Source organism: Phaenicophaeus curvirostris, chromosome 8 (assembly GCF_032191515.1).
Source record: "Phaenicophaeus curvirostris isolate KB17595 chromosome 8, BPBGC_Pcur_1.0, whole genome shotgun sequence".
Lineage (NCBI taxonomy): Eukaryota > Metazoa > Chordata > Aves > Cuculiformes > Cuculidae > Phaenicophaeus > Phaenicophaeus curvirostris.
The window spans coordinates 10,276,827-10,291,019 of NC_091399.1; the positions used below are offsets into that span (position 1 = coordinate 10,276,827).

General features: G+C 42.3%; 1 protein-coding gene across 15 annotated transcripts in view; it reads left to right on the forward strand.

Annotated features, from left to right (window-relative positions):
- Positions 1-14,193, forward strand: part of PRRC2C (proline rich coiled-coil 2C) — a 77,520-nt gene that overhangs the window by 26,611 nt on the left and 36,716 nt on the right. For 11 of the 15 annotated variants that reach the window (XM_069862373.1, XM_069862384.1, XM_069862377.1 and 8 more), the window contains exons 5-15: positions 1,338-1,475; positions 3,459-3,709; positions 4,083-4,162; positions 7,358-7,491; positions 7,575-7,662; positions 7,940-8,081; positions 9,085-9,159; positions 9,928-10,555; positions 11,363-11,532; positions 12,122-12,368; positions 13,392-13,602. In XM_069862373.1, coding sequence (XP_069718474.1) covers positions 1,338-1,475; positions 3,459-3,709; positions 4,083-4,162; positions 7,358-7,491; positions 7,575-7,662; positions 7,940-8,081; positions 9,085-9,159; positions 9,928-10,555; positions 11,363-11,532; positions 12,122-12,368; positions 13,392-13,602 — 2,164 coding nt within the window. The remainder of the gene's footprint in view (positions 1-1,337; positions 1,476-3,458; positions 3,710-4,082; positions 4,163-7,357; positions 7,492-7,574; positions 7,663-7,939; positions 8,082-9,084; positions 9,160-9,927; positions 10,556-11,362; positions 11,533-12,121; positions 12,369-13,391; positions 13,603-14,193) is intronic. The other 4 variants (XM_069862378.1, XM_069862387.1, XM_069862388.1 and 1 more) reach the window with 2 other exon arrangements.

Here is a 14,193-nt window from a genome sequence, read left to right on the forward strand (position 1 = left end):
TTCAGGTTGGTAGCTTTAGTGCTGTGAAGCTGATCACTGGGGATGCTGTTATTTTGCAATTAAAACATTGTTCCTGTCACTGTGTACACTTGAGCAGAAAACATCTTTCAAGATTTGTAGAGCTCAGGAATGTTGAACCTCTGAAGAGGCTCCCTTGTCTTGCAGTCCAACTGACTATTATGACTGCAGTTCTTGAGTCCCCTTAAGCAAGTAGTTGGATGTAGCTGCTTGGGAAAATCAAGAGTCCAATGTCCATTAACAAAAACTAGTTAACGTCATCTGCGGTAGATAAAGCTGGAATGAAGGTTCCAGGGCAATTTGTAGGCACGAAGAATAAATAGTTGTCTTTTGTGTTAAGCCTTTACAAAGGAAGTACAGAGAATAAGAAGTCTATCCTGTGCTTGACTCTTAATCTTAAAACAAAATATATCAAGATCCCTGTGTATTATTGTTACAAAGGATTCTTTCACAGATCAGAGAGAACAGAAGCTTTTCTAGCTGTTAGCTAAAAAAAATATCATGGGGTTTGGGGGGTTTTGGGCAGCATATGTTCAGATCCTTTTTTGTAAGTTTGCCCTGTAGTCAATGTAGTGTAATGAGATGTCATTTATACCAGCTAGTAGTAGAGATGGTACATGAACAGGGTGTTATTTGGGCTGTTGGAACAAATATTTCCCCAGTGAGGTTATCAATGGTATTGTACTGGAATGCCATTGACCTAATAGGCCAGTATCCATGGGGAGCAGTTAATTAACCATATGCACTAACAGAACCTGCTAAAGAGGAGAACAATCTATATATTTGTTTTCCCTGTCATGAGTAACAGAAGTTTTAAATCCCAGTCCAGCATTATGATGTTAAGGGGTTTAGAAATCAGGTAATGCTACGGTTCTGATACTTTTCTCATAATGTAAAAGCTGTGACCTTTGAAAGTCCCAAAGAAGCATGTGTAATTAGAACAGTTGTCTTAAAAGCTCTTGGAATAACTGCGTATTCCTGGGTTCACCATAGCTGTAGAATAAAATGAGGGAAATGTTTGTCTGGGAGGAAGGCGAAAGAAGTGTTAACAGAGCTGAGGAACTTCAGGCACTCCATGTGTTAAGTCTTGTTCTGTTGTCCATTATTGCTTTCCAGTGTTTCTGGATTTTCTCAACATCAACAGGTGGGACAGCTGGCCTGGTAAATCCAGCAGTTTTGGTAGCAAATATGAATGCTTTGCAAGGATTGCTTTTCGCTTCTGTGAATTGTTACCAGTAAATTGATTAACAGGCTTTTGTCCCTTTATGAACTATTTTGTCTACAGAAGGTTGTGACTTTGTGAATATCTGTCTGTGTAGGTCCACCTATTCAAATAAATAGTTATTTTCAGCAAGAGTTTCCCAGTCTGCCAGCAGCTGGTGATCAGGAAAAGTCAGGCAAAGAGAAAGATGCACCTGAAGAACCCCATGGATCAGGACCCAACTTGCGACCACAAAGTAAGTATATTCTACAAATTTCTGTGAGATTGCATGGATTTGTGAGGAATCTCTTTACTAAAATATTACTTGAGCCCTGTGCAAAATAAATTAATGTATTGATTGTTTTAACCAACGTGCTCCTGCACTGAAGAAACAGATTTTTTGGGGCTTTCTTCTGCTTGACTGTGTTCCTGGCATGTGGAAAATAGGGTCCTTAATCCAGGTCACTTGCCATTTTTTCAACCTAGTCCGCACTCCATTTGTGCTCTGAGGAACATTTGTTAGTTGCACAATCCTGGAATTTCCTTACTTGCAGCTGTAAGATGTTGCAACAGCTAAAATATGTATTCAAAGAAATCTCCTAATGTTAACTAATTAAATAAGTCATCATAGGGTTGCCCCCAAATGGTTAGTACTCAGAGTAGCCTAAGAAATCCTGAATAGGAAGCATAATCTGCAGGATACCAAAAGAGGACACTGATTTGAAAGGCTGAGGCATCTTTAGCTCATGGCTGAGGTGCTTTGACTAGTTGATCTGTTTCGGCTGTTGGAGATAAGGTCTAGTGAAAACCACCTTAACAGTACTGGTTTTGTATGTCTCGGTGAAGAAACGTGTATTGCTTCCCCAGATCCTTTTCATGAGGAGACATTTGAGATTTTGCCTGTTGCTAGTGAGAAATCAGATTTTCTTCTACAAAGACTTAGTTTTGATGAGGTTTGATGGACTAAGGATCCTTTCCTGCACTGTAGGTGGCACGGTGTTGTGCCAGAGATAGACAAAATGGGCACTGCTTTAGAGGGCTTGGCCTCTCAGGGAGTTTTGATGAGGTTTGATGGACTAAGGATCCTTTCCTGCACTGTAGGTGGCACTGTGTTGTGCAAGAGATAGACAAAATGGGCACTGCTTTAGAGGGCTTGGCCTCTCAGGGAGTTCTTAACTCATTTCTGTTACAGGCATCAGTTTTTTGTGATCTGTTTTAGTCTGAGGCAATATGCTTGTCCAGTCCTTACTTGATTTTGATGTAAAGAATAAGTTTTCAAGAAATAAGATATGTCCAGCATCAAATTAGAGAAATAGCTATGTGCGTGTTCCAGCTTCCTGCAGACAGTTACAGTTTTGGTCAGCACTGTACATGCTGTAGTAAGCCCTTCTTTCAGGTCTGACAGCAGACAGCTAAATGAGCTTGACAAGTACCGCACCTTTAGCAGCTGTTCTCCCTAGCAAAGTGGAAGAACTGTAATGGACACTTAGGAGCATAACCCAATACTCTTTAAAGAGGTTGTGCCCCTAAAGAAACATTGCTTACAGTATGTGTCTGTGAATTTTTGTTGGTGCCCTTGGATCTAAGCACTGCTGCTAAGTTTACATTTGGGGTTTTTTGTACCAACCCATGATCTGCAGGCAGGAACTCCTAAATTAATGGGCTGCCTGGTACAAGTGATAGGTCTTTAAAATCCATTATTTTTCTTGAACATCTTGCTGGATGTTCACACTCGGAAATACAGCCCTCATCACTTCTGTTCCATCCTTCTCAGATGTACAAGTCAAACTCTGGGTGCTTGTCTTCACTTAGATAATGCGTGGATGTGTCATTTTGAGCTGTTTGAAAGTTTCATCATAGGCCTCTGCTGCATAAGAAGCTTGATTTTTCTCGTAACAGCATCTTGCCACGAAGTCGACAGTGGCCCACTTACCACAGCTAAATCTATTTTCTCTCCTGTGCTATGGTCAGTATCCTTTCTAAACTGCATTGTGTTTTGGGAGGTAGAGTAGGACAACTAGAGCAGTCTAAATTTATAAATTTATCTCTTGCCCTTCAGGAACACAGCTGGGTGTAGGGCTGAAGAGGACTATAAAACAGCCTCAGTTTTCTCAAGTGGCCATTGCTTGTTTCAGTACCAGATGTGGTTGCTGTTTTACTGAAATGGAAGAATGTGGGTTTCATTATGCATGGCTGTAGATCTGAAATATAAAGTCTATTCTTGTGTTTTCTCGTACTGATTCTGTCCATGCAGATGCTACTAATTGGAGAGAAGGTGGTAATAAGAGCAACTCGGCCAGCTCTCCAACTGATCAAGAAGCTAAGGCACTTGGACAAGAAGATGGTAATGCTACACCAGCAGAACAAACTGATGGCCAGAAGGCAGCAGAGAAGAGGGATGTGCGGTTACCACAGCTCCCTCAACCCAAGCTGAATGGCCAGCAACAACCATCTATCTCATCTCAGTACAGAGCAATGATGCCGCCGTATGTAAGTGATGGTCACATGAAAAGTTTTTAAGCAACAAGAATTGATTATTGGCTAGTGTGATTGCCCCTTTCTCCTTCCGTGGAACACATAGGAGCTCAATGTGAAGGGTGCGATTGCAACCAGCTCCTCAAAGGATGCATCTGCCTGTTGCCACTCCTGCTACACTGGCTTTGAACTTGTCAGGGAGTTGATTTAACACTTGTAATCACTCCACCTTGGTGACCTGATGTTATACACTTCTGATATTAAGCAAATTGTCTTGTGAAGAATCCTGCTTTCTTCCATTGTGATTCCTTTGATGATTCAGTATGTTTAATGCAATGGTATTTTTTTAACAAACGGCTCCCTTTTGTTTTTTTCAAACCTTTCTTAGATGTTTAATCAGTATCCTAGAATGGCATATCCTCCTTCCATGCAAGGTCCAACAAGATTTCCCAATTCCGAGGCCACCAGGTAAGAAACCTTGCACACTTGGGGACACCGTTTAAACTTCAATTGGTATTTTGCCTGTAAAAGGATTCTTCCATTGTTATAATGAAAATAGTCAATTCCTGCTTCTCAACTCTACTACTCTCCAATTAAAGTAATGCATTGTAAAATTGGTTTCGCTCCTTTCTGTGCATTTCTTCATAGTTAAAGTTGGCTTTGCACATACAGGAGGAATTATGGGGCAGTACCATACAGGCTTTGACAGGTGATCTGTGGTTGGGATCAGGAAGAGGACAAAAGGGCTGGAAGGGATGACTGTGAGAACTTGATTGTAGGAATAGGGAGAAGGTATAGAACCTTTAACAGTGGGAATGCATGAAAAGAGTAAAGAAATAACTGAAGTGAATAAACAACAACTGTGCAGTGTGTTGTTTGAAAGCTACAAGACATGGGTTTATGTTGTCAGCTCATATTTGGCTTGTTTGTGAAGTGTGCTTGCAAGGCTTTAGCATCTAATCTTTCTCTTCCATAGAGGACCATCTGGTGGTGTAGCAGTAGTTATCTGAACTACAGCAGTTGCACTTGTGGATGATAGTTCACATTTATACTGTATTTGAGAGAACATTACTGTATACTTTAAATAATTAACAGCTGGGGTTAATCTCGAGATCGACACCTCTATCAATCTCTAGATCGATAGTTCTTTTGGGAGACTTCAATCTTCCTGATATCTGCTGGAAGTACAGTAGATCAGAAAAGAAGCAGTCTAGGAGGTTCCTGGAGTGCGTGGAAGACAACTTCCTTGCACAGCTTGTGAATGAACCAACAAGGGAGGGTGCCCTCCTGGACCTGCTGTTTGTGAACAGAGAAGGCCTTGTGGGGGATGTGGCAGTAGGTGGACGCCTAGGACAAAGTGATCATGAGATGATAGGGTTTTCTGTTCTAGGTGAAATGAAGAGGGTGGTTAGTAGGACAGTAGCATTAAATTTCCAGAGGGCAGACTTTGAACTCTTCACAAGGCTGGTTGGCAAAGTCTCCTGGGAGACAGTACTTAAGGGCAAGGGAGCCCAGGAGGGCTGGGAGCTCTTCAAAAAGGAAATCCTAGCAGCTCAGGAGAAAGCCATCCCCATGTTCTGGAAAAAAAGCCGGCAGGGGAGAAAGCCAGCTTGGTTGAACAGAGAGATCTTGAGTGATATCAAGAAGAAGAGAAATGTTTATGGGCTCTGGAAGAGGGAACAGGCCTCTTGGGTGGACTACAGGAGGTAAGTGAGACTGTGTAGAGAAAAAATCAGAAGGGCTAAGGCTCAACTAGAAATCAGATTGGCAAAGTCTGTGAAAGATAACAAAAAATCCTTCTATAAATATATAAATAATAAATGGAGGACTAGGGAGAACATACAGTCCCTATTGGACGCAGAAGGAACAACAGTGACAGGGGATGAGGAAAAGGCTGAGGTACTTAATGCCTTCTTTGCCTCAGTCTTTAATTGTAAAGAAAGTTGTTCCATCTGTGTACAAACCCAGGAGCTAGAGGAGCAAAATGAGGCTCCCATGATCCAAGAGGAGGTGGTCAGAGCCTTGCTACCCAACTAGACACCCACAAGTCTATGGGGCCGGATGGGATTCATCCAAGGGTATTGAAGGAGCTGGCAGATGTGCTGGCCAAACCTCTTTCCATCATCTTCCAACAGTCCTGGAAGACTGGGGAAGTTCCACTGGACTGGAGGCTGATGTTGTGCCCATCTACAAGAAGGGTTGCAGGGAGGATCCAGGGAACTACAGGCCTGTCAGTCTGACCTCAGTGCCAGGGAAAGTCGTGGAGCAGGTGATCTTGAGTGCTATCATGAAGCACATGCAAGAGAACAGGGTGATCAGGCCCAGTCAAGATGGATTCACAAAAGGCAGGTCTTGCCAAACTGACCTGATCGCCTTCTATGACAAAGTGACTGGGCTGCTGGATGAGGGAAAGGCTATGGATGTATCTTCCTGGACTTCAGTAAAGCCTTTGACACAGTTTCTCACAGCATTCTGCTTGAGAAACTGTCAGCCTCTGGCCTGGAGAGGCGCACACTCTCCTGGGTGGAAAACTGGTTGGCTGGCTGGGCCCAGAGAGTGGTGGGAAATGGAGCTAAATCCAGCTGGAGGCCAGTGACAAGTGGGGTTCCCCAGGGCTCAGTGCTGGGTCCAGCCCTGTTCAATGTCTTGTTCAATGACCTGGATGAAGGCATTGAGTGCACCCTTAGCAAGTTTGCGGACGATGCTAAGCTGGATGGAAGTGTGGATCTGCTGGAGGGTCGGGAGGCTCTGCAAAGGGATCTGAACAGGCTGGACCGCTGGGCTGAGTCCAATGGCGTGAGGTTTAACAAGGCCAAGTGCCGGGTCCTGCACTTGGGGCACAACAACCCTATGCAGTGCTACAGACTAGGAGAAGTCTGTCTAGAAAGCTGCCTGGAGGAGAGGGACCTGGGGGTGTTGGTTGACAGCCGACTGAACATGAGCCAGCAGTGTGCCCAGGTGGCCAAGAAGGCCAATGGCATCTTGGCTTGTATCAGAAACAGCGTGACCAGCAGGTCCAGGGAGGTTATTCTCCCTCTGTACTCGGCACTGGTGAGACCACTCCTCAAATACTGTGTTCTCTTGTGGCCCTTCACCACAAGAAGGATGTTGAGGCTCTGAAGCGAGTCCAGAGAAGAGCAACAAAGCTGGTGAGGGGGCTGGAGAACAGGCCTTATGAGGAGCGGCTGAGAGAGCTGGGGTTGTTTAGCCTGGAGAAGAGGAGGCTGAGGGGAGACCTCATTGCTGTCTATAACTACCTGAAAGGAGGTTGTGGAGAGGAGGGTGCTGGCCTCTTCTCCTAAGTGACAGGGGACAGGACAAGAGGGAATGGCCTCAAGCTCCGCCAGGGGAGATTTAGGCTGGACATTAGGAAAAAATTTTTCATGGAAAGGGTCTTTGGGCACTGGAACAGGCTGCCCGGGGAGGTGGTTGATTCACCTTCCCTGGAGGTGTTTAAGGCACGGGTGGACGAGCTGCTAAGGGGCGTGGTTTACTGGTTGATGGGAATGGTAGGACTTGATGATCCGGTGGGTCTCTTCCAACCTGGTTATTCTATGATTCTAATTGTGGTACAAGATGACCTTTGAACTAGTCATTTTGTGGATAAATAATGACAGTGGCCTTTGTTTCTCTCTTTTTTTTTCCCTTGTTTCTTTTTCCTAGAGGGCCAAGGGGAAGAGGACCACCTTCATGGTGTTCAGAACCTATTGAGCGCCCGTCCATTCTTAGTGCCAGTGAACTTAAAGAACTTGATAAATTTGATAATCTAGATGCTGAGGCTGATGAAGGCTGGGCAGGTAAAAAACATCAGATTAATGATTTCTGTTGTTTTATATTTAATCTTTCTGAAAGATTAATTGAATATTTGCTTATGCATCAGGTGCTCAGAGTGAAGTAGATTACACTGAGCAGTTGAACTTCAGTGATGATGATGAGCAAGGAAGTAGTCAAAAAGAGAAGGAAAGTGGGTGAGTTGACTGTTGCCAATTGTGTATGAATGCTACTTAAGTATCTTAGCTTTGGGGAAGGTTGAATGAAATTAGTGCGAGTATTCATTCCAATAGCACTTATTCCAGTAACTTGATACTGTATTAAATTCCATAGCTGCCCGTAGACTCCAGTTAGCTGCATGTGTAGTAGAAATTATCTTCACTGTCCTTGCTAAGGAACATTGAGGATAGAAGATAAATCACCAAATACCCGTGTGGAGTACATCTTCCAATCTTATTTTTTTTTTGCACATAGAGATGAACAAACACCAACAAAAGATTCACAGAGTACTGGTGGACAGAAGGAAGCAGAAGAACAGATAAATGCTAAGTCTGCCGCCCAGGTTTCCATAACAGCAGCCAAAGGGTCTTACAGCAAAAGCTCTCAGCTTGATCAGGTTTGTGTGTTCTTTTCAGCTCTTCTGGCAACAGCCTTGTTATGAGAGGTCTCACTTGAGTGTCTTTTCAAACTGCCGGGTCAGTTAAGGTTATGAACATGAGTGAAAGCATTAGCCACTGCTTATCTGAGCTGTGGTAACTGATCGTGTGCTGCTTAGTCAACTTAGTTGCTTCTGGTCACAAAATAAAAATAACATGTCTTTATCTAGTGTGTTCTAATCCTCAATTGGAGGGGAGGAGACTGTGACTCAACTGACAAACTTTAACTTGATACTTTTGTCTGTCCATTCCTGTAAGGATGAATGAAGCTATTCTGGTGTCCATCATGTTTTATAGTGGCACACAGTAAATAGCACCCAGTTGGTACTCACATTTGTCCTAGGTGTGGGGGTTGTGTTGTGGTATCATGACCCACTTTCTTCCGTGCAGCCTGGCAGTCATGTGTTGGCTCACTTCTCACATTTCAGCAGATAGATTTTATACAGAACATGTAGAATTCATCAGCTCAGCCATTTTGATTTTTTTGGTTTGTCCTTTAGTAGAGGAAGACTGGCAACCACCTCAGCTTATGCCTGCTTCAGCCCTATTTTTTTTTTCCACCCAGGAAAAGCTACTGTTGGCTTTGCCTGAAAATTTCCAAGAAACCTTTTCTCTTGACATCAGTAATAATGAAGATGAAGGATGTTGAATTGGGCTTTTCTTGCACTTTCTGTACATGCAAAGTTCATATCTTTCAGGGTTTGATACTACATTGGATCTGAGGAAGAACAGTGCAGTGACAAACTCTGAAAATCTACACATTCTAATTTCAAAGTAAATTGTTTAGGTCTTGGTACATAAAGTGGAAATGTTCATTCCCTTGTTTTGCATGCAAATTTGTATTATACGCAGATAGTTCACCAGATGTAGTATCTAGAAGCAGTAGAAAACAATAAATAAAAAATTTGTCAGTTTGACTATCGTTATGAGGTTGCTTAGCCCTGGTATTGTTTGATCCGATAGGATCGGGGTCCAGCACAGCCTTCTGTACATGAAAGAGGTGGTCCCAGTCTTCATCCAAAATCTGTTCTACCACTGGTAAGAATGATTGGAATTGTCCTTATTTCTTTGAGTTAATTCTTTAATGCTGTGGTAGAGAGATTTGGACTAAGAAAAGTAAAAAACATGCTTCACATAGCGATAAGCCTTTTCTTTAACAAGTAAAATGATCGTAGTAGTGCCTGGGGCTGGTAAGAATGGCATCCCAACACAGTTGTGCTGCTGATTGTGTAAAGCAGCCTCATCTTGTTAGTGGCAAATGAAATGCAAGAGCTTTCAGTTCTCTTGCTCCATTTGGGAAATAGAGAGAATGGGATATGGGAATAGTGCTGGAGGGCTGGCTGCTGAGGCAGATGGGGGATGAAGTCCCAAATGAAAAGCGTATGTAGTAGTTTCTTTCTGATTTTCAGCAGTCTTTTTTAAAGTCTTCATTATCCTGAGCTATCTTTAATTTTTTTGATCTCCTTGGGGGACTTTGTCTGAGATCTGCCCTGAGTCTTTGTGATTTAGAGCAGCCTGTAACCAAATCCAAAAGATGTTGGGCATCTTTGCTGTCACTTTGACTTGGTGATAGAGTAGAGGAGTGATGTGAGCCCAACTTTTTTTACCTCTGCTTTGTGAGCTCAGGTTGCATGAATATGTACTGGAACAGAAAGGTGGGGGCTTGCTTTTTCTTCTGGATCTTGCTTTTTAAAGGTGCCATGCAAATATGTGTCAAAAAAACCCAAACCACTTAAAACGTAGTATTTCGGGTGGCTGTTTATATAATACATGTTCAATTTGACTTAACTGATTCTAATATTGCAGCACCCTCCTCCTCCTGATCGCCAGGTAGGACCTGGAAGGCAGGGACCTTTTCCCCCTAAACCAGTACCAGATGAAGATGAAATTTGGAAACAGAGGAGAAGACAGCAGTCAGAGATATCCGCTGCAGTTGAGAGAGCCCGTAAGCGGCGGGAAGAGGAAGAAAGAAGAATGGAAGAACAGCGAAAAGCAGCTTGTGCTGAAAAGCTGAAACGGTTAAATGAGAAATTTGGCTGTGTGACTAAACCTTCCCGGGAAGACCCTCTGAAAGAGAGAGAGAGGGAGAGAGAAAGAGAGAGAGAGAGGGAGAGGGAACGAGAGAGGGAAAAGGAGAGGGAAAGGGAGAGAGAGAGAGAGAAAGAGAGGGAAAGGGAAAAGGAAAAGGAAAAAGAAAAAGAGAGGGAAACGGAGAAGGAAAAGGAAAAAGAAGAAAAAGAAAAACTGGACAAAGCAAAAGAGGAAGAAGGAGAGAAAGAGAAAGAAAAGGAGGTGGAGACAGAAGAGAAGGAGAATGAGAAAGAGAAAGAAGAGGAGAAACCAGCACAAGAGGCTCCTGAGCCTGTGGAACCTGTGGCAACACCTGTAGTAGAAAAACAGGAAAGTGAAACCAGGAATAATAAGGAAGAAAAAGGTATGCCTGCACGCAAGTAGGAGTTGTCTGTCTTAACGCTGCACTATAGAACATAATTGTAATCTAGAAGTCTAATTTGCATGCTTACTTAACCTAGTGCATCTAGACCACTTATTTTCCCGACACACAACTGCTAACTGTTGTTTCAGCTAGACATGTTTGCCCAACTCAACAGAATGTTAAACGAAAAATCAGGCTCTGTGATTAAGACTGGGCTTTGAAGAATGCACAAAGAAATCAGGCTTACTTTTCTCCCTAAAGGAGAGTCAGCAACTCATGCTGCTGAGAAGCAGTGTAAATTATTTTAGCTATTCTATTCATTCGGCAAGCCTAGAGGAGTAGACACAAAAGAGCACGTTTAAACTTGATGCATTTTCTGTAGTTGAACTTGAATGCCACAAGAGAACTGTTAGACTATGCTTAATAAGATTTTGTTATCCTTTAAATAGTGATTGTAAAACCAAACTTTAGTTCATAAAAAAGCTGATTCAAATGTAATATGGTAGCGTTGATACAGCGCTTAAATCACATAATGGTTAAAACCTAAATGTGAGTGGTTGATTACCCAGTGTATTTGAGTTTAAAAGGAACAATGGGAGATGCATTAACAACAATTCTGTTTTGAGGGGTTATTAACTTTTTTGCCTTCGTTAGATTTGGAAACCAAGACTGTGGTTAGAGAAAGCAGATCCTTTTCATTTTTAGAACATCCTCTGTCTGATATTTTGGTGAAATTGTCACAGTTTAAAGATTCACTTGTTTCCCATATGTGAGTTGGTGATTGGTTTGGGGGTTTGTTTTTTTCAGAAGAGCAAGCAGTTTTCACCCGCCAAGACAGCGGTCGGAATGAGAAAGAAATTTCACAGGTGACTCATGAGAGTGAGCCAGACTCAGGATCTCAGCCTCGTCCTGCTGTTTCCTCAGGCTATTCTAAACAGTTCCAGAAATCATTACCGCCAAGATTTCAGAGGCAGCAGGTAACTAACCAGTTCATTAAAGGAATGATGTCTTCTGCCCTGTTCTGAATAAGAACATAATCATAGGAGTTTCTAAAAGCCCAAGTTGTTGATTTCCTGCTTGCACAACATCTATAATATTGGCAGGAATTACTGTGCCTGAAATGCTTCCTGTCCCTTGCAAAGCATGTGAATGAGCAGAAGGCAAGAGAGGCTTTTAAATATGGCCATTTTTGCATCAGTTGCTGACAGTAGAACATTGCCTATGAAACCTGGAATCAGATGATTTTCTGCAGCTTTTCCTTACTCTGAAACTCTGAAATGTAATTTGAACTTGGGTCCTATGGTCTGAAGAGCAGTTTGCATTAATGGTATGCATGAAGTGTAGGTTGTTCTGTATATCAGCTGAACACCAGCTAAGCTCTAGCTATTTTTAATTGTCTAGTCTGCATTTCTGCTGCTTCTTGTTCATCTTGATGTATGTTTGCGATTCATTTTCAGAATACTTGGTGTCATGGAGATAACTGTACTTGGAAACAAGGGTGGTGTGAATTCTGCCCAAGCCTTCATCTTAACAAAAGGTCTTGTAATACCGTTTTCTGTTATGCAGGAGCAAATGAAACAGCAGCAGTGGCAGCAACAGCAGCAAGGTGTCCTTCCACAGTCTGCTCCCTCACAGCCTTCCAGTGGCCCTGTTCCACCTCCCCAGCACAGACCCCTTTACCAGCCCATGCAACCACATCCTCAGCATCTGGCTTCCATGGGCTTTGATCCACGGTGGATTATGATGCAGTCTTACATGGATCCACGAATGATGTCAGGAAGACCTGCAATGGATATGCCTCCTATTCATCCTGGTAAAATCTGGCAGCACAGTGTGGTTTCCATAACCGTACTATGTATGGTAACAGCAAATGGGTGGGGTTTTTTTTTAAAGGGAAAACTAAATCATTTTGTCATTAGAAACAAAATGGATCTTAGTAATACTGGAGAAACGACAGTCAATGCATGTCTTTGACTGTGAAGTAAAATCACAACTTTCACATTGCACGCACAATAGTGACAGTTTAGGATGTATTCAGACCATCAACATAAGCCGTGCTTTGTTATGGATGTTAAAGCTGGTATGAGTTAGGCTGAACTGAGAAAAATAGTGCATTTACTGTTTGTGTTTCGTTACATGTTAGCACTTGGTACTACGTTGCTTACTGAAAAAAACCATGAAATTTTTCTGGGTTTATATTATGTATTAGCACCCCTAGAGTCTTACTGAATTTGTGTTTTCAGGTTCTTGGCACTAAAAAGTCCTCTTAATTTGTAGAATGGCCATCTGACTTGCAGTTAGGAAAGCTATTGTGCATAAATAATACGAATCTGGCATCTAATGTAACTGAGATACTAATCCAGCTAACGAGCAAGAGAATGGATATCCCGTATGCATGCAAGGAGTGAACTGAGGAAAAGCAGGCTACACAAGGAAAAGGAAAACTGTAGCATTTCTTTAAAAAGCTACCAAAAGAAGGACCTAAAATCCTTAGTAGAGTAAAATAAAACTCCTGTGCATATACTCATCTTGCCTTTTGCCATTCAGAAGTTACAACAGAAACTGTTCAGGCCATGTTTACAGGTCTGCAGACCTGATTCTTCACATTACAGTGGAAGCAGACAGCTTTTGCTGTTGGTACATAGGGCACTAGTGGTGAGTAGGATTTAGTCATTCTCCTATCAACTGACAGCAAAGAGAGATTTGACTTCAACAAAGGAGATCAGAGGAGAGAAAATAGTGTTCAGTACCTCCTAATTATGCTTTGCTAGTCTTGAGGTAGGTTTCTTTGCTAATGCTCAACTTGTTTCGATTCTGGAACTTAAATCTGTCACAGGAATTATGACTCCGAAACCACTGATGAGAAGAGACCAAATAGAGGGATCAGCAACTAGTTCAGATTCATTTGAACACCTAGCTCGCTCGGCAAGAGAGCACGCTGTTCCTTTGTCAGAGCCCCGCATGATGTGGGGGTCAGACCCCTACCCCCATGCAGAACCTCAGCAATCTACATCTCCTAAAGTGTTAGAAGAGGCTAATGATTTGAGGTAAGGTTATGTACTTCTGCATGTCATGTCTCAGGCCTTATGTACTTACACACCTGGCTGTGTAACTTACATTGCAAAACATAGTATGAAGTGTAAACTGACTTGAGTTGTAGCTTCTCTTTACACAAAACTTCAAAATGAGTTGTGGCAGTGGGGGTGTGGTATACTTGGTGCTGTTCTATAAAACAAAAGATGTGTGCACTATATGGTGTTGAAAGACAATTTACCCCTTCTTTAGAGTTCTTAACTTAATTTGATGAATGGTGATTGCTACAATATTTTGTAGACTAGCAATGTATACTAGTTTCAAAAGTTGTGTATTAAGTACAAGTGGTATAAAGTAGGACAGTGAGTTTTGACCTTTGCTGCATAACGAATGGTCAGGAAGGCTTGCTCCGAGTCTTAATAGTACCTCAAAAATATTTTTGCCATTCTGCCGTCTAGGTTGTACTTTTGATATTAGCCTGCTAATTTGGGGGTTCAATTTAAAATTGCATGTATAGCCATTAACAATAGATTCCTGAAGCTAATTATGCATTTGACACTGAACTCTTAATCAGTATAGAATGAAATTCACCTCTACAACTAGCA